Source organism: Takifugu rubripes, chromosome 3 (assembly GCF_901000725.2).
Source record: "Takifugu rubripes chromosome 3, fTakRub1.2, whole genome shotgun sequence".
NCBI classification, from domain to species: domain Eukaryota; kingdom Metazoa; phylum Chordata; class Actinopteri; order Tetraodontiformes; family Tetraodontidae; genus Takifugu; species Takifugu rubripes.
In genome coordinates, this window is record NC_042287.1 from 9009345 (window position 1) to 9028420 (window position 19076).

General features: G+C 46.9%; 2 protein-coding genes across 2 annotated transcripts; both read left to right on the forward strand.

Annotated features, from left to right (window-relative positions):
• The first annotated feature begins 203 nt into the window (after window positions 1–203).
• Window positions 204–3127, forward strand: hspa1b (heat shock protein family A (Hsp70) member 1B). Its single transcript, XM_003963105.3, has 2 exons — window positions 204–296; window positions 624–3127. The coding sequence occupies exon 2, from the start codon at window positions 643–645 to the stop codon at window positions 2563–2565; it is 1923 nt and encodes a 640-aa protein (XP_003963154.1). The 5' UTR covers window positions 204–296; window positions 624–642; the 3' UTR covers window positions 2566–3127.
• A 500-nt stretch (window positions 3128–3627) lies between these two features.
• kcnc4 (potassium voltage-gated channel, Shaw-related subfamily, member 4) lies at window positions 3628–17371 on the forward strand. Its single transcript, XM_003963210.3, has 4 exons — window positions 3628–4708; window positions 11917–12853; window positions 13480–13650; window positions 15375–17371. Exons 1-4 carry the CDS (start codon window positions 4094–4096, stop codon window positions 15440–15442), a joined length of 1791 nt encoding a protein of 596 aa, XP_003963259.1. The 5' UTR covers window positions 3628–4093; the 3' UTR covers window positions 15443–17371.
• The last annotated feature ends 1705 nt before the right edge of the window (window positions 17372–19076 follow it).

A 19076-nucleotide genomic window follows, 5' to 3' on the forward strand; every position in this document is an offset into this window, starting at 1 on the left:
GCATTCCCTGCATTATGTTCCCTTGCTGTGAGCCGCGCTGGCCCAATGTCAAACGGCCGTCCTGCTCTGGAATATTCACCGTCTCACTCAAGCACCAGGATGGTGGCTTTAGTTTCTAATATTAACAGTTGAGTCACTGAGCCTGGAGGAGGGGCTGTGGGCCTCGGAGTTTTCTGGAAGCCCGGCTGTAGCCATATAAGTGGCGGGCCCCCGTCGGCCTGGACAGAACTTCACCAAGAGACTAAACCTCAGGGGAGACGGCTGAGATTCTTCAGGCTCCGAGATAACTGCTGACAGTAAGTGGGAATTTCTCATCAGGCAGTTGCTAAAGTAATTAAGAACTTCTCATGATGTATCAGTGGTGGTATTTCAAATTTAAACAAGTGCCAATAACTCAGGAACTGGACTTCTAGGCCATCTTTTATGCAATACCATAGAATTACATGTCAGACACACAACAGCTTTTCCTGTTTGACATCTGTGTGTAACAGCTTTTTAATAATACGCTAGCAGAAACTGTTGTATGCTTGTCACATATTGTTGATCAGGACATTTAATCATCTCCTGGATGAGTTCTGTGATCGTGCCAGTTTCAAATGTTAAATATTTGTGTCCGTTTCTAGGAAATCCAAATTAAATAAGATGTCTTCAGCTAAAGGAATATCCATTGGCATTGATCTGGGCACCACCTACTCCTGCGTGGGAGTTTTCCAGCACGGCAAAGTGGAGATTATTGCCAACGATCAGGGTAACAGGACCACTCCCAGCTATGTGGCCTTCACTGACACAGAGAGGCTGATCGGAGATGCTGCCAAAAACCAGGTTGCCATGAACCCCACCAACACAATCTTTGATGCCAAACGTCTTATCGGTAGGAAGTTTAACGATGCGACGGTCCAGTCAGACATGAAATTATGGCCCTTTAAAGTGATCAGTGATAACGGGAGGCCAAAGGTACAGGTGGAGTATAAAGGGGAGACCAAGGCCTTCTATCCAGAGGAAATCTCCTCCATGGTCCTGGTGAAAATGAAGGAGATAGCTGAGGCCTACCTCGGCCAGAGGGTGTCAAATGCAGTCATCACCGTTCCGGCTTATTTTAACGACTCCCAGAGGCAAGCTACCAAGGACGCCGGTGTGATCTCTGGGCTGAACGTCCTGAGGATCATCAACGAGCCCACAGCGGCAGCCATCGCTTATGGTTTGGACAAGGGGAAAAGAGGCGAGCGCAACGTGCTCATCTTCGATCTTGGTGGAGGCACCTTCGACGTTTCCATTCTGACGATCGAGGATGGCATTTTTGAGGTGAAATCCACCGCGGGGGACACGCACCTCGGCGGAGAGGACTTTGACAACAGGATGGTCAGCCATTTTGTTGAAGAATTCAAAAGGAAACACAAGAAAGACATCAGCAATAATAAAAGAGCGGTGAGAAGGCTGCGGACGGCCTGCGAGCGCGCCAAGCGGACTCTGTCCTCCAGCACCCAGGCCAGCATCGAAATCGACTCTCTGTTTGAGGGCATCGACTTCTACACCTCCATCACAAGAGCCCGGTTTGAAGAGCTCAATTCTGAGCTCTTCAGAGGAACCCTGGACCCGGTAGAGAAGGCTTTGCAGGATGCCAAGCTGGATAAAACCAGCATCCACGAAATCGTTCTTGTCGGTGGCTCCACGAGAATTCCCAAAATCCAAAAGCTCTTGCAGGACTTCTTTAACGGCAGAGAGCTGAACAAGAGCATCAATCCAGATGAAGCTGTGGCCTATGGCGCAGCGGTCCAGGCCGCCATCCTCATGGGCGACACTTCAGAGAATGTCCAGGATCTCCTGCTGCTGGATGTGGCTCCGCTCTCTCTGGGTATCGAGACCGCCGGTGGGGTGATGACACCTCTCATCAAGCGGAACACCACCATCCCCACCAAGCAGACCCAGATCTTCTCCACATACTCGGACAACCAGCCAGGTGTGCTGATTCAGGTGTATGAGGGCGAGAGAGCCATGACCAAGGACAACAACCTCCTGGGCAAATTTGAACTCACCGGCATTCCTCCCGCTCCTCGGGGCGTGCCGCAGATAGAGGTGACGTTCGACATCGACGCCAACGGCATCCTGAACGTGTCGGCCGTCGACAAAAGCACCGGCAAAGAAAACAAAATCACCATCACCAACGACAAAGGACGCCTGAGCAAAGAGGAGATCGATCAGATGGTGCAGGACGCCGAGAAGTACAAGGCCGAGGATGAGGGGCAGAGGGAGAAGATCGCAGCCAAGAACTCCCTGGAGTCCTACGCCTACCACATGAAGAGCAGCGTGGAGGACGAGAACATGAAGGGGAAGATCAGCGAGGAAGACAAGAGGACGGTCATCGACAAGTGCAACCAGGCCATCTCCTGGCTGGAGAACAACCAGCTGGCCGAAAAAGACGAGTACGAGCATCAGCAAAGTGAACTGGAGAAGGTCTGCAAGCCCATCGTGACCAAGCTGTACCAGGGAGCCACGTCATCAGGAGGCAGCAGCGGCGGCCAGACAGGGGACGGCTCCAAGGGCCCCACCATTGAGGAGGTGGACTAAATCCAGAGCTGTCATAAATCTTTCATCAGTTTAAAGATGACTTAAGATGCAGAATGTTTTTTTTTCAGTCAGTGTATTACAGGACTTTGATTAATGACATTTCATAGTTAACCTGCTTTCAACCACAATCTGCCCTGCCCTTGGTTTTCTGCTTAAAGCTACAGTACCCCTTCCTATTTTATAATTTTCTGTATTTTCACCTGTCAAAAGAAGATCAAATCCTTGAGGTGGACTCCTACTTCCTTCTGATCTGAAAGACAATATATCGGGAGAAGATATTAGACATCTGACGCTTCAAAGTTATCAGTTGACTCCTTCGTGCTGTTCCGTTTAAAGTCCACTAGGTGGCGGTCTTAGCGCACCTATCATCTACACTTGCAGAGGCTGGCGTTCTCAGGTGGACTACTTGTTGGATCAAACCTCGTATTTGTTTCAATTTTGCATGTTTACGTGTTGTCTTCTGTAAATTGAAAGCCAGAACTTTTAGTTAAAACAGGCTGATATATAGCCACAAAATCACGTGCATTTGTATCCATATTGATAATAAATTAAACAGTGGCTATTGTCCTCATTGCTTTTTGTTTTTTCCGGTTTCTCCCTTCAGTCCACTGGTCATTTTCTGCGCAAATGCGGAGCAGGATAGTGCCACTTGGTTCCATAGATGAATATATAAATGATTTAAAGCTAAAATGAGGATGATTTAACATCTCTCTCTCTCGCTCTCCCTCTCTCTCTCTCTCACACACACACACACACACACACACACACACCTCATCAGTCCCTTTTCTCTCCGAGTCTGATTAGAGGGAGTGGTTCAGTAATGCGCCAACCTCAACCAGCAGCCGAAGAGTTAACCTGTCGAGCCTGTGGTTGAACGCACCATCCAGCAGGCTGTGTCTCTAAGGGAAGATAGGGTCCTTGAGGAGAAGCAACAGATTCCCTGGAAAACAACACCACATCAGGCGGCGTTGAGCGTTTTCAGCCAGCAGGGTACGGGGGGGACAGGCCTCACCCATCTGATTGAGCTCGGGTCGCTGATTGGGTCGCTTTCGGGTCGTTTCGTCTGGAGAGGAGAAGAGAAAAGTTCTCCGGAATAGTTCGGGATTTTCAGGATTAAAATCCAAATGCGCGAAATGGAATGAGAAGAGACGCGATACTTAAAGTTGTGGTCTTCAACAGGTCTTCGCCGCCGTGCGTAATTAGCCGTTTTTGACATCGCCGACTTAAGCAGAACATCTGGACTCATCACACCAGAGCGCAGCCTGCTCGAAGACACAATAAAGCCCGCGCTGAGCTGGAATAAACCCTGCGTTCTGCTGCAGAGCCAGACTGGGTGCTGTAACAGGTGGTTTGTTTTTTTTAAATTGAGCGTCATTTTGGAGCGATCTGGACTGCTATTCTTGATCCACGAGACGCACTGGTTCTGATGCGGTTTGAGGTTTGAAATGAGGGCACAATTTGGATTTATTCTTTGATTCCCAGCGAGTGGACGAGTTTGTGCGAGCAGTCCGAAGGTCCCTGCCTCTCAATGATAAGCTCCGTGTGCGTTTCGTCTTACCGAGGGCGCAAGTCGGGCAACAAACCTCCGTCTAAATCATGTTTAAAGGAGGAGATGGCCAGAGGAGAAGACTCGGACAAAATTATCATCAACGTGGGCGGCACTAGACACGAAACCTACAAGAGCACCCTCCGGACCCTGCCGGGGACCCGCCTGGCATGGCTGGCTGAGACAGGCGCCCAGGAGAGCTCGGACTCGGACGCAGCGCCTCCGAGCGCCACCGAATTCTTCTTCGACAGACACCCGGGCATCTTCGCCTACGTTTTGAACTACTACCGAACCGGCAAGCTGCACTGCCCGGCCGACGTCTGTGGGCCGCTCTTCGAGGAAGAGCTGGCGTTTTGGGGAATTGACGAGACCGACGTGGAGCCATGCTGCTGGATGACATACCGGCAGCACCGGGACGCAGAGGAGGCCTTGGATATATTTGAACCTCCGGAACCAGACGACACTGACGACGACAGAGAGATACCCAGACGGTTCGGCATCGAAGATTGTCCAGACAGATCGAAGGGTTGCTGTGAAGTTTGGCAGCCAAAGATCTGGGCTCTGTTCGACGATCCCTACTCGTCTAGAGCAGCCAGGGTAAGTTCACCAGCTGACCTCTCTGGTTGTCCTGGCCTTGAACGCACCAGCCAGCAGCAGAATTCCCTCCTAGCAGCATTTATTGACCAAATCAACAGGCGATCCCCGCAAGTTTCAGCCAATCAGGCTGCAGAAATGTGCGTACCCGGCCTGACAGCAATACTGACTGATGCAAAAGTACCCAAAATGCAATCCTTATGTGGCATTTTGGCCTCATAAAAGCACCATTAATCAACACAAACGCAGACATACAACTATTTACCTGAACTCTGAATAGCTCAACTCAACTCAACAATTCATAACAATTGACCCATTAATGGCTTTGTTTTTTTTTATCCTGTTTTTTTTTATCCAAGTCTGTATCCTGGTTTATCCTATTATTCTTGAAAACATTTGGTGACAATTTATTTTCCTGTGGATCCTCAATTGTGAGTTTGCCCACACATTTGAACAGCCTCAAACATTCAGAATGGTGGCATTTTAATATTCCACTCTGCCCCCACCCCATCTTCAAGCTAATGCAGGAAATAGTCACATGACCTTCACATTGTCCATCATTTATCAGAAATGGTGGTGGTCTGGAACCCAGCGGTTCTGATAAGTCCAAATTTATCGCATTATCCCCACTGCTGAATGTAGCTAACCCCATGGCTGTGTGGGGAACGGGGAAACCTGGTGGGATTTGTACTCATTGATAACATATTTCATCTTCTCATCTTTAAATCTTATCTTATTCTTGTTCGTATTCACTTTGCAACCTGTAACTTGCTGTAGAATTTCAGGTAGAACTGTCCATCTCAGAAAGGCAGAAATGATAATGGTAAAGTGGTCCCACGTGTCTTCACGGCGTGAGCGGCTACAGGAGCGACGTCCCTCCTGTGTTTTAGCCGGAGAAACAACTCACGCTGATGCGCCACACACAGATGACAGAAAATCAATGAATCCATCACGAGTGTGGAAGCAGCACTCTCCCGTTTCAGCGCAATCGCAGAATTTCCTCCGGACTATTACACTTTCTCCACTGCACTGTTTGACACATATGTATGGCTTTAATATATTACAGGCAAGCCACCCCCCCCAACAATTATTATCTCACACCTTCATTAGGAAGAAAATACACCACTATTTACTTTATCCTTAAATTAAATGTCGCCGTGTTGTAAATTCAAATCAATTTGCTTTATTTCATCCAGGGGGGATATGAGCCAGCTGGAAGCTTTTAAAAGAATGCCTTGCCTAATGGCTTAGCAACAAAAGCAGCAGAGTGCTTAGTGAAGTAAACGTGAAAGCAAGTATCCAGTGTCATTATAGCTGGAGTTGTCAGGAGAAAGGGCCGGGGGCTTTTCATCCAAAAGACAAATGCGTTTAGTGCAGAAAAGAGAGGATGGCCTCACATCTCTGTGTACATGTTTGCGGAGCGGAATCCTCTATTCTGCTGCAGAATTCGGCTGCACTAGAAAACAGAAAAACTGTTTATTTTAGCTTCGGTGCGGGACAACCGAAGTCTCCGAGTCGCAGCTGTCCCTCTGGAGATGACCCGATCCGTGCCGGGTCAGGTTCTGTGTCAGACGTGGCTCTTTCTGCCACATATGTTGCAGGAAAGAGATCTGGAGAGTTATCGATCCAGCCAGAGTTCCTCCCATTTCTTCTCCTGCTGCTTCACGCACACGCATGTCAGCCAAAAAGGGAGTGCATTTTGCGGGGCTCACATTAGTTTATGGCCTTTTTACCGCAGTCAGCCTCCACGCTCAGCGCCAGGTAATGCGATTCCCGGGAGCCTGGAGGGAAGAGGTTCTGTCCATCGTTCAGGCCACATCCTCTTCAGCATCAGCTCAGGAGGAAGTGGACACATTAGTTCTCTATTCTGACCAACCAGAGACTTGAGAGGATCACATGGATCTGCAGCACTTTCCTCCAGGACAAGATCTGAAATGTGCTTGATGCTCATCGGTGTGGGTCAGTTATCCAGGCAGATCCATCCTAATTGGATCATTGAATGAACTGAATTTTCATTTAACACTTTGCAGACGATGTGATGCGCTGCCATTTGTCAGGCACCATTCCCTCGCATTTCAAGCTGCTTCCACCAGCAGCTTGTTACATGTATTTTGGATTAAAATGCCATCGAACACAGATAAAAGTCTGTCAAAAGTTGCAAGAAGTTTTCTCGTTTCCCTCAAGGTTGTTCAGTTTTCTCCCCAACAGCTTCATCTCTGACTTGGGCCTGTCGGTGGCATAAAATAAGGATGCTTCATTCACATTATATCCATAAAAAGGAACTAAAATCCTCCAGGATATGGGCACGGCTGTTTGGTGAGGATTAGTGCAACAGATCAGTTAGCATCCTCTTCTAATGCTTGACTATACAGTACTGGACACCAACACAATTTACAGAAGAGTCAACCTAAGGCCTCGCTAAATAAAAACCCTTTAAACGTTATTGAATGATGCCTGACAGGCTGCTGTTTCAATATCAGTCACCGAGCGGCTGTGAAAAAGTACCAGCGTTGGCATTTTATTACGTCAATTAAACTGGTTTAACAAGAACGCGGCATTCAAACCTAAAAACCCATTTAATTTCCCTTAATGTGATATTTCATTAATTCCGCAGCCCCTCTCTGCCTGTAATTGATGACCGCTGTGGCGAGGGCCCGCAATCCGTGGTGAACAATTAAAAAGCCTTTCCCACAGAAAAGAATGGCGTATTTTATCCCACCTAACAGAGGAAATCGATCCGTCTCTGAGCCCACGGGATGAACTGATGTGGGATCATTCAAGTCTGTAATTTGGAGCCTAAATTTCCAATAACTAATCATCTTGCCGTTACTCTAAGTGGTGGACACTCCAGCTTGATTCAGAGTTGTGTCGCAAGTTTTTTAAATTGTATTTGCTTTGAACTTTGCTCTTTATGGAACCGCCAGTCATGTGACGGTTTTGTCTTTTTGCGCCTCTCGGGGTGCAGCCTCGCCACCTCTGACACCTTTGGAACACCAGACTTGATTCCTTTCCCCGCACCTTATCGAAACCGCTCAGCTTCATTAGAAAATCCGGATCGACAGAGAAAGGCGGATGTAATCCTGGGAGCGCATCGGCTGTTTATTCTGCTGTGATCCAGGCTGCTTCTGAAAATAGACCATCTGTGCTGCTTATTGATGCCACAGAGTTGCAAAGATTTAATTTTTAGACCCACCAACACAAACGAGGAGATGGAAAAACAAAGGAACTCATGTTCTTCAGCTCCAATAAAGCAAAGAAGGCTCCCGGTGACGCGCTGACTGCTGGTATTTAACGCGATATCAGCCATCTGCACTGGAACCTCAGCTCTGAGACAAGAGCACGAAAACTCCCACTGGGCGCAGATCATAAAGAAAAGGAAAACTTTGGCCTTAATGGAATGTATTGTTGAGCCAATTAACTGCCAAAACATACAAATCGAACCATAAAAGCTTTATTTAACTGCACGTTGAAGGAAAACAGGGGTGGAAGAAAATGGAAAATGCATAATTTACTTGAGGGTTTGACTCATTTCCCTGTGTTGACTGGTGGCTAAAGCCTGCTGGGAGCTCTACACTGGCCTGCTGAGGCTCCCTCTGTCGCAGCACAACAGTCTGGATTTTAAGAAACTCGTCATATTGTTAAAAAAATAAGAAAAGGTGCGGCTGTAAATGTTCTCGTGGCATATTTAGTTTCTGTGGTCGAGGACTGAGTCCGCCGCAGCCTCTGAACTGCCGCCAGGTGACCTTTAGGAGGGGCAGATTACGAAATGTTGCAGAAGGAATGGAATTCTGGGATTCGGAGAGATATCTAGCAGCGGCTGATGCGTCGCCCTCCGGGCCAGCTGTGCTTCTTCAGCACTCACTCGCAAATCCTTAAAGCTATTCCATGAGGTATGAACAGTTTTGTCTCTATTTATTTCTAAGCGGTGATTTAAAAATCATTCTGGCTGAACTTTGTGTGCTTTCAAGAGAAAACCTTCAGTTCAAGAAACATCGTTTTTTGTCACCTGACAAAAGCAAAATCGCGATGAGCAACAGCTGCACCGACGACAGCTGGGCATCGTGCATGAGCACGTCGAGCCGTCACCACGGCGACGGCATGTTTGTAAACAACTCAGAAGGTTTTCAAAAGAGTAAATTTAACCAGCATAGAGGGAATCCGACAGTTGTTTCCAGATTCACATCTTGATTTATCCGTTATTTGAGGATTTCAGTCATTGGCTCATCGTCAGTGCCAGAGGACGAACAGCAGAGGGTGCTCCAGCGGCTTCACCACAAACTGCTGTTATAGTATTAACATCAACACATGTTTGTCCCTCAGCTGGGTCTTATTGGAACCTTCTTGTTATTAGCCGGGTTTTGAGGCAAAAACTTGCTGCAGCTATTTATCTTCTAGCTGAACCTGAAAATAATCCAAAGCTTTCCAATAGTCGTGACAAATCAAAAGACAGACCTTTCTAAAAGGCTTTTAGTGTCTGTATATCTTTTTTCCCCCTCTGGTTCCATAAATCCTAATAACCGATGCCCTGCAGAAGCACAGCTGACAGGCTGAATGGTGGACATTACGTCCTCTCTGTCCTCAGCTGCCGCGTCTGATGTGAGCCAATGCGACGTGACATTCTAAGAAATCATCGCAGGCGGCGACGTCTTTGGCTTTACAGCTGCTGACTGCTCATTAGCCTCCTTGTTGTGGTTCTGGAGTCTTCACTGGCAGAGGCTGCAGACGTCCACCAGCTGGAAGAGACGGCCAGGAGAAGGACCCCTCTGCCTGGGAGCTGCAGCACATCCTGTCTCTCTGCTCCTGCTCTGATATTTCCAGCTGGGGGTCAGCTGATGACCTTTGATGGTTGGCTTTTTCTGAATTATTGCCAACATATATATATTCAATCAATACCAGCTGAGCTGCTCAACAGCTACATGGTTAGCACGCTGCACTAATTAGCCACTAACAGTCTCACCACAGCTGCATTACAGAGGAAAATTCTTGGATGGGGTGGATGAGGCAGCTATTAAACACCGGCCATTTGTCAGTGTTTATAATTGTTCCTATAAAACTGTGTTTGTCTGATAGGGTTAAGTGCACATGGTGTCAGAAGACGGTTGTCATAGATGCCCTGTAAATAGACCATTTATTACCTCGTGGCCTGTTGTATCTGTGATCTGATCAATTATTTAATTAGGATGAATGTGGTAAATCACAGTGGAGATTCAGCCACAGGAGAGCCTTTTTGAAGAATAGTTTTGTTGTGGTTGGAGGCGAATGGAGGCAAAGTAAATATTGTTCACTACAGAGAGATAAAACTACCGTTTTATCTAAGGAGAAGCTGGAATCAAACAAGCGGTAGCCAACCTGCGCTACAAATGAGTCAACTCCTACTGTTCTTCTCCTCCTTGTGTTTGAAGACCTCCGGCGGTTTCCCGGCAGAGGTGCCCCCGACTGTAGATATCCAGTTCTGTTTAGCTGCGGAATAAACCATGTGGCATTTCGGTAAACAGCACTCCGTCAGCTTCTGTGGGGACGATCGCAGGCGTTTGAACATCGGCAGGAGTCGATGTTATTTATGTAAAGCACATTTAATGATAAGGTACCACTGGATTTTATGACAGGTCACAAATAACGTCCCCATTTTGAAGAAGTCAGAGTCAGCCAGGTCGCTCTGAGGGAAATAAATCCCCAGTGTGGAAGAGTTGGAATCATGTACTGACAGAAATTGTTATAATATTAGAGAGATGCTTCTTTAATGGAGGTCCATCTAAACAGGGGTTGCTCTACCATGTTTCTACGGTAGCCCAGAATAGGCAAAGACACCTAAATATAAACCTATTAGTTAATATTGTTCATCAACAATCATTTTTTCTTTTTTGGAATGAAATGCTTTTTCAATTCCAGTGCTAATTCCTGACTATATCTGCAATTAACCGTAAAATCTCCAACACTAAGGACAAAGGAGGGGTTCGAGGACTGGCCTAGAATAAATGATTTCGTATGATATTAATTTTATCTGCGGACAGGATGGGCTGTTAGCGCTTCAAATAAATAGAAAATGAAAGGCTGAAGCTGCGTGGTGCAGTTTCACAACTGCTGTCTTCATTTTTAACTTCAGCCTCTGTCCTGTATCTGATTTCTAATTAGTTCTGCTAGTTAATTAGCCTTCATGCTGCTTCACTTACCGTGACATAACGCAATGAGTCAGCTATGTACACACACACACACATACACACACACACACACACACCTCGTCTTCAGCGCACATGGATCTCCAAAGGGACAAAGTTGCACAAGATTGTCATGGTGGTTTTACAGCCTATTGATGCTGTTGTAAACAAAACGTCTCCTTTTTTCAAAATCATTTTCTGGATTTCTACGGCCCGCTACTCTTACCACTCCAAAAAAAAATAGTCATTTGTTGGTTCGTCAGTTCATTTTCTGTTTCTTTAACTGAACCCCAGCTCTCTGTTACAACCTCCATTCGTGAGAATCCTAAACCCAAACGCCAATAAGCCGACAGACATGTGAGAGGCAAGAGGGGAGAAAATAGCAAAGTGCTTGCAAGGCCCAAGTACATATTTATACAGCTGGTGGATTGGAAAGACTGGATAGGCCGCACAATTTATTCGGGCTATAGTAAACAATAAAGACGGATCAAGTATGAGTTAGCACAGCGCTAACACGAACAGAGAGGCAGGGCTATTGTGCTGACACCCTCCTGCCACTTCATTCAGTCCACCTGCCATGAAGCACAGATGTGGTTTCCCCCACTGTTTGGATTTGAATATCTAATACAGATCCTTTGCATGATGGTATTTGTATTAGACCACTGAAATATACCCGTGTAGGTGAGACCTGCTGGATGCGGCTGAGCTCTGCGTCCGGGATTCCTCCATGACTTGGGCGGCTCTCCAGGCCAACTCAAAAATACCATCCTTTTCCCTGCAGCCCTTTTAAACTATAGAGCTCTGATGGAGAGCTGCTTCAGGCTGGGTTTAATGCGGTTTTCACATCAGCATAGTCACATTTTCTACTCACAGTGGCTTTCATGGCTGGAATTACTGAACAAGACCGTTATTTAATTCAGTTTTTGAGCTTCATGTGTGTTGATATAGTTTTTATTTGATGTGTCAGATATTTTCTCAGCTTTAGTGTGCTGGCTGCAGCGAAAGGATTTGACTTAAATGCAGATATGATGATGTTTAAATGTCTTTCTCTTTCAGGGGGTGGCATTTGCCTCACTCTTCTTCATCCTGGTGTCCATCACCACCTTCTGTCTGGAGACCCACGAAGCTTTCAATGTCCTGCAGAACCGGACAGAACTGGTCGTCAAGGGCAACGACACCCATGAAGAGAAAAGGATGGAGATGGTCACCAAGCCTGTCCTCATCCTGATTGAGGGCATCTGTGTGGTCTGGTTCACTTTTGAATTCCTGGTGCGTATCGTCTGCTGCCCAGACAAGGTGGTTTTCATCAGGAACTCCCTCAACATCATTGACTTTGTGGCCATTCTGCCCTTTTACCTGGAGATGGGCCTCAGCGGCCAGTCGTCCAAAGCAGCCAGCGACGTGCTGGGCTTCCTCCGCGTGGTGCGCTTCGTCCGCATCCTTCGAATCTTCAAGTTGACGCGTCATTTTGTAGGCATACGTGTTCTGGGCCACACTCTCAGAGCCAGTGTTAATGAATTCCTCCTGCTTGTCATCTTCTTGGCGCTGGGCGTGCTCATATTCGCCACCATGATATATTACGCCGAGCGCATCGGAGCCAAGCCAGACGACCCCTCAGGTTTCAATCACACGCACTTCAAGAACATCCCAATCAGTTTCTGGTGGGCGGTGGTCACTATGACGACGCTGGGCTATGGAGACATGTATCCACAGACATGGTTGGGGATGATGGTGGGGGCGTTGTGCGCGCTGGCTGGTGTGCTGACCATCGCCATGCCCGTCCCGGTCATCGTCAATAACTTTGGAATGTACTATTCGCTGGCCATGGCCAAACAGAAGCTGCCGAAAAAGAAGAAGAAGCACCAGCCGAACCCAGACGTCCTGACCGACTCGGCCTCGTTCGGAAGGTCGGAGACCAACTCGCACAGAAACAGCACGCAGAGCGACACGTGTCCCCTGGCTGCCGAGGAGACGCCGTGCAGGAACCGCTCAGGTCAGGCTGCTCCCACGACTACAGGCCCAGTTTACTGCTGCTGATGTCAGGCAGCTCATCTGTAATGACTGTTAGATAAATATCACAGAAATATTCCGGATGAATGTTATAGCATGAAAAACCTTTCATGCTATAACAAAGCCTGCTGTTCACTTCTGTGGTGTTTTAGCTTTAATATTAATTCGTAATCGTTCAAAATCAGAACACTGCATGAAAAACACGGAGATTATATGAAGTTCTTTAATATGATTCGTATTGTTTTCCACGCTTTCTGCTATCTAATATTGTCATTGATTGCATCTATTTGATAGTATTAATGAATTGAATTATTTTCCTTAGCCTGCTTATTTCAGTAAATAAGCGTGTTTGTGTTCTACGCCACAAACACACCAGCCAGTGTGTTTCTAGTCTTTCTACTCCCTCAGGCTTTTTGCCAGACACATGAGCAGCACAGAGCCATATAGACGGTAACACACGGGGATCAAATTACTCCTCATACCGTCTCCGTCAAATTGGATTTCATCACAAAAGAATACGCAATTTCGCAATTCGGCCCCGGCCTTTGTCTGAGACATCTGGGTAAAAGCTTTGACATTTACGCCGGTGTTTGTGTTTTTGCCTGTCAGATTCCAAACAGAACGGGGATGCAAATGTGGCCCTTTCCGAGGAGGAGGGCTGCAGCCTGACCCAGCCGCTGTCTCCTAGCGAAAAGTGGTCGCTGCGCTGCTCTCGAGGGAGGGACAAGCCCAAGAAAGAGGCCACCTGTTTCCTCCTGACTTCTGGGGACACCCACACCGGTCAGTCTCAGCCACAAACTATCAGCCCTTCAGGTTTGGGGGGATGTCACCAGCCGTTTGTGTGTTTGTCCTGTGACTCATCGGTGTGTCAGCGTTCATTTAAAAGCCAGATACACAGGGTCGTGGATGGCTGTTTATTCAGCAGGGCGATGTTTGTCTTGCTGTCACCATCTCCAAATCAAGACCCAGAGGGACCCAGTGCGTGCACATATCATCTCTACCCGAGGAGGCAGAGGTGCACGGCACAGTCTGTGACCTGGATCATATCAATTACTAGCGGCTAGTCCAGGAAAATATGGAGCTGAAGTCAGAGCACTTAAGAGGGATTTCAGGATGATTTTCTAGACATCAGTTCTCAGACAGCATCTGACTGCACCTCACTTCAACAGCTGGATGCAGATATATTTGTAATTACCCAGTGTGGGAGCTGGGTGTGAAAACAAGGCGCTGCGCTGTGCCTGCTCAGGCGTCTGAGGCTCCACTTGTGTTGCTGATGCTTAGTATGTATACTTGCATGATTAGCTCAGTGTGTGTGTGTAGGTGTGCGTAGTCTGGTCTGAAATCCTGCGTCTAACAACCCCAGTTCTCACTTACCAAAGGTGTATAAAGGCTGATTTGCAAATTTAAACTTCCACTTTGAGCAAATGTGGCATATTTAAACCATTAAAATCAAACAAACCAACAGAACAAATTCTACAGCTAAATGAATTTGCATTGATATGAAACCAAACCTGGGGGAGTTTCTTTGTAAAAAGGAGATTTAAACGTCATGGCGACGGAGTGGTGGCCTGTCAAGGTCCCAAAGAACTGAAAAATCCCACGTGAAGTCCTCCAAATGTCCATGGATTCTGGACATCCTGGACATCTCAGTTTGTCAGTCAGGCCGACAGACACGGTTGGTGTTTCCCTTCATCTGGATGCATTTCCTAGCATGGCCATACACGCAGCTCACAGCGTTTATCTTTAAGTGTGTTTGGAGGTGTTTCCTGAAAGCCTGCGCGGAGTGTTTGCCATTGAAAGAACGCATCATGTCACTCACATCTGGACACACGACCACGATGTCTCCCGTCAGTTCTTTCAAGCAGAGATAAAAAACGGTGGAACGCTGAGCAAAGACAGAACTCCTCCAATCTAAAGCAGGAGGGCTGGGTAATTCAATTCTGAGCCCTGGGTCTGGTTAGCATGCAGATAAGGATTTTTCAGTCTGTTACCGGGGAATATCACGCATACCTCGCGTGTTTAGTCCTCATCACCTGAAGACAAAGATGTCTGCTTGCTTTCCGAACTGTTTTAAAAATCCAAAATGACACGGACTTCAAATCTGGCGTACAAGTCATCATTGATACAGCTATTCTGAGGCAGCGAGAGAAATTACTCATTTTTCTATTCTTAGCTACAGCGGGCCCACAGGAGATGGATGGTGCTAAGTTAATTCTGGGGTTACAGGATCTAATATATGGGTAATATTTCAGGGCCATATGGCAGGAAGCAGGAATGACACGCGAGGCAACAGGTCTGAGTGTACTCAGATGGTTATCAGAGGCAGGAAAGTACAAAAAAATAATAATTCCAGCTCAAAAAAGCTTCCATTTTAATTAGGCTGGGGTATATAGTTCCTCCATGTTTGAACAAAAGAAAGCTTCTTTCGATCCAGCCCAGGGGAATTCTTCATCCTCCTGATGATGGCTGTTCAACTTATCGTGTTTCCTGTGTTCTGTTTACAGAGAGCTGTAAAGACATCCTGGCTGCCTCCGTAAACTACACTCAGCCGGAGGTCACCACTCTGACCTGACGCTGAGCGGACACGACAAGCGGAAGAAAAAGTCAGCACAGAGAGCTCCGGGTCCGCTCGCTGCCGCCGTTATCGCCATGAACCGACAAGATTCTTCTCCTGAAGACAACCGTCCACGTCTCCATCCATGCGTCCAACACAGTGCGGTACAAAATCAACTGCGGCTCGATCATGTTTAGGTTTATATGTTACAAAGCGTTTCGCATGTAGTGCATGATCCAGACACTTAAAACCCCGGCCTCCTGGACTGTATGCTAGTGCTAACATTTGGTAGATAATAACAGCCTGTAAAACCCTTTTTCTCACCGAGCTTCTTTTTGTACTCCTGCAACAACACAGTTTGTGTTACAGCTTTTTGAGTCACAAACGGTCAGCCATAACAAATGTTTTTAATCCCGTTTTGTATCATGTTCGGCTTTGTCAGCAATTAATGTTAACATGACATAGAGGAAGGAGATGAATGATTAATGTCAAGCACACCATTTGTTTGTATTTGCCAGTGTGTTTCAGTTTGTAATTCATGTATTTGCTTCTTCATGCGGCTCTAAAACTCAAACGTTTGATGTCCTCGCTCCATCTATGCTGTTAAACGTCGACTAATTCCACAATCATTCGTGAACGTGCGTTTGTACAGGAAAACTGTGAACTAGTCTAGAGGAAAACTTGAAACAGTAGCTGGATCTCCGTCACCACAGAGCTCCTGTTCTGCCCTCTGGTCTCTGCCCTGACCACGGGGACGAGGAGCAGACGATATACCTGCTGCTCAGGCAATATGTTGTACGTCCTGGTAGAATAAGAGTTTCACAGGCAGTGTTTGCGGTTTGGTGCGTCATTTGTGGTTGCTACCGGACCAAATATAGGCTCTTGGATTTAGCGTCACCATTTCCGCGACCATTGTAAAGCTAAACCAACGTTGTACAGTGCAGTTCCATGGGTTTCTCTTGTGCCTCGTGCTGAGTAAACGTGCGCGTTTGTTTCTGTCCCTTACGGTCTACCATAGTGGCCTTACGTTTGATAAATAACAGATCGGATCATCAGTCGAGTGACTCCGTCTCTATGCTGAGACTGAGCTCCGTGTCCATGTAGAAGCACAGCGGTGCAGGTGTAGCACACTCATGTTTTCCCTCTGGATGCATCCCGACACGACCGAAATGCATTTATTTCACGCATCTGTTTCCATGTCGATCTTATGGATTGTAAAGGCCTTTAAATGGATTTAAATGGAGTCCAACACGTGCGCGCGTGCGTGTGTGAATGTACTGTATCATGTAGGCATGTGTTTCTATGCAGAAATAGAAATAAAATAAAGCCCTCCCTTGTGTTGACGACGCGCCGTGAGTTTGTTTACGCTGTATTTACAATTGCAGGTTGTTGTATAGAATCTACCTTTGCTGCTGTGTCACCTACTGTGCGGTTATTTATAGCAGCGGCACAAGTGCCGTCTGCTTGATCCTGTGCTCGCTGGATGATGTGTGATGGCAGTCACAGCCTCGCCTGCTGCTCCCCTGCTCCTCCATGATTATGTATCGAAGGTACGGAACACATCTCCATGGAGATTTGGGATGACAGGGAACACTAATTACTGCTCTGCTGGCTCCCTTTCTCTCTCTCCCTCTCTCTCTCTCTCTCTCTCTCTCTCTCCCATTGGATGTTTAGGGATGTAAAGAGCACCTGCAGATGAAGACAGAGGGTGTGTGTGTGTGTGTGTGTGTGTGTGTGTGTGTGTGTGTGTGTGAGAGAGAGGTTGCATGAATATGAAGCAAGCAACAAAGCGTGTGTTACCACTTCACAACTGCAAATATGATGGAAACACAATAATAACTGTTCAGTTAAAGGGACACTACACATTTTAGTCATTTAGCAGACACATTGAATTATTCTGTTTGTAATCCAATAACTGCTATTCAGTGGTTAATTTAATAAAATGACTGAATACCTGCTGTTGATTGCCTTTTGTTAATAGTCATTGGAAAATTTTGCTTAAACCGATTGAAAAATTTGACTGTTTCCCTTTTTTAAGTTGATGATTTTCAATCACCAAATTGTATTTCGGTTACAGACACTTATACAAACGTCTGGATTTATTATCTTTGACTGCAGCACAGACACGAACATCTATTGTCTCACTCTGTGGGGAAATAATGGCTTCAATTTTTTTACAATCTCGGTGCTCGCCGGTGATAATTGCCCATCTGGATGCTTTCATTTGGCTGGGCGGAATATTTGCATGACTTGATCAACACGGAGCTGTCGCTGCTCAGTTTTCCTCACACCTGAGCGGCTCCAGTAGCGGAGCAGCAACCTGGAGGAGGGCTGACTGACGGCTTCAGACTGATTCATGAAAGCAGATGAGCTGAGGCGGAGGAGAAAGAAGCAGCGATAGAGGTTCATTCAGAGGATCCGTCTGGATTCGTGCTGTCATCCTCGATTACCGCCCCTTTCAATGTTCCCCCAACCCGTTTTATTTTTTCTCCCCTATTGGAGGTTGTCATGACAATATTGAACAGTTTCCATGGAGAAAGGCTGAGCCCGAGCCACTTTGCCATTTTATTCACTGGAATGACAGCGTGGTGGGGGAAAAAGACCATCTTGACCCCTCATCTTGTAGGCTGGAATTACAGAATTTCTCACATTTGGTGTTTTTTTGAGCGTGCTGGTGAGGGGGTGGGGGTGGTGGTGGTGGTGGTCGGGTGGGGCAGGAATGTTCCACGGCACACGAGAGAGCAGCTGCGATATAAACGGTGCAGCTGAAAACAAGCCAGACTACACAATTCAACATTGAAATGAAATAAATAGTTGGACCTCAAAGGCAATTTTCTGCGCTGGGTTCCGACTGGCGTCGCCTGCAGGTTGTTTTGTCATCGCTGCACATGCAAAAGGAAAAAGCCGTAACAATTACGTCCTTCAGAAACAAAAGTGTTTCGTAAACCAGCACCTTTAGGCACTTGTGGAGCGTGTTTGGGTGTGACACAAATGACGGGAGAAAATAGCCCCAAGTGGCTGTTTTTGCAATCGCTCTTTGAGGGTCAGTTGATCCGACCTCTATCATCCCTCACGACTCGAGGGGATGAGGCGCCGCAGTCGTCATTACGGGCAGCACCAAAGACGAGGAGATGTTCATTCCTATATTTCTCATGCCGAGTGGTTTGGTTACACGGGGGGAGCGTTTTACGACTGAGAACACTGATGTCACGGCTGCTCACTAATGCACCGACTGTGGCTGCATCTCTCATCAGACGTGTTCTCCGCAGCACTTACAGGCCTCAGACATGCTGGAGCAACAACAGGCCAAAGCAACCTAAACGCAACACTTGCTGCAACCACAACTGCAGACACGGTTGCAGTAAAAACTACAGAATACCAGACAGCCAGGTACGCTTAAGGTGACATTATTGAAGCCATTTATTAGCGCAGTGGTGGTGGTGGTGGTGGTGGGGGGGGGGGGTTCAGGGAGGTGAACCCAATAAAAGACCAGTCTGCTGTGATTTAAGTCAGCGCAGCACGCTAAAGCTTGCAGGTCCATTCCACATCATGGTCTTGTTTCACCCAGGAAGTGTATCCAGGCTCAAATAGCAGACAAAACCAGCGGAAATAATGGTGGAAATTGTGAACTAAAATGTTTGTTTGCAGTCGT

Excerpts from the sequence above, each read along its gene's own strand:
- hspa1b (XM_003963105.3), top strand. The coding sequence starts at position 643 with ATGTCTTCAGCTAAAGGAATATCCATTGGCATTGATCTGGGCACCACC.
- kcnc4 (XM_003963210.3), top strand. The coding sequence starts at position 4,094 with ATGATAAGCTCCGTGTGCGTTTCGTCTTACCGAGGGCGCAAGTCGGGC. Across the intron at positions 12,854-13,479 it reads GCCGTGCAGGAACCGCTCAG|ATTCCAAACAGAACGGGGAT; the intron begins GTCAGGCTGCTC and ends TTTGCCTGTCAG. Across the intron at positions 13,651-15,374 it reads TTCTGGGGACACCCACACCG|AGAGCTGTAAAGACATCCTG; the intron begins GTCAGTCTCAGC and ends TTCTGTTTACAG.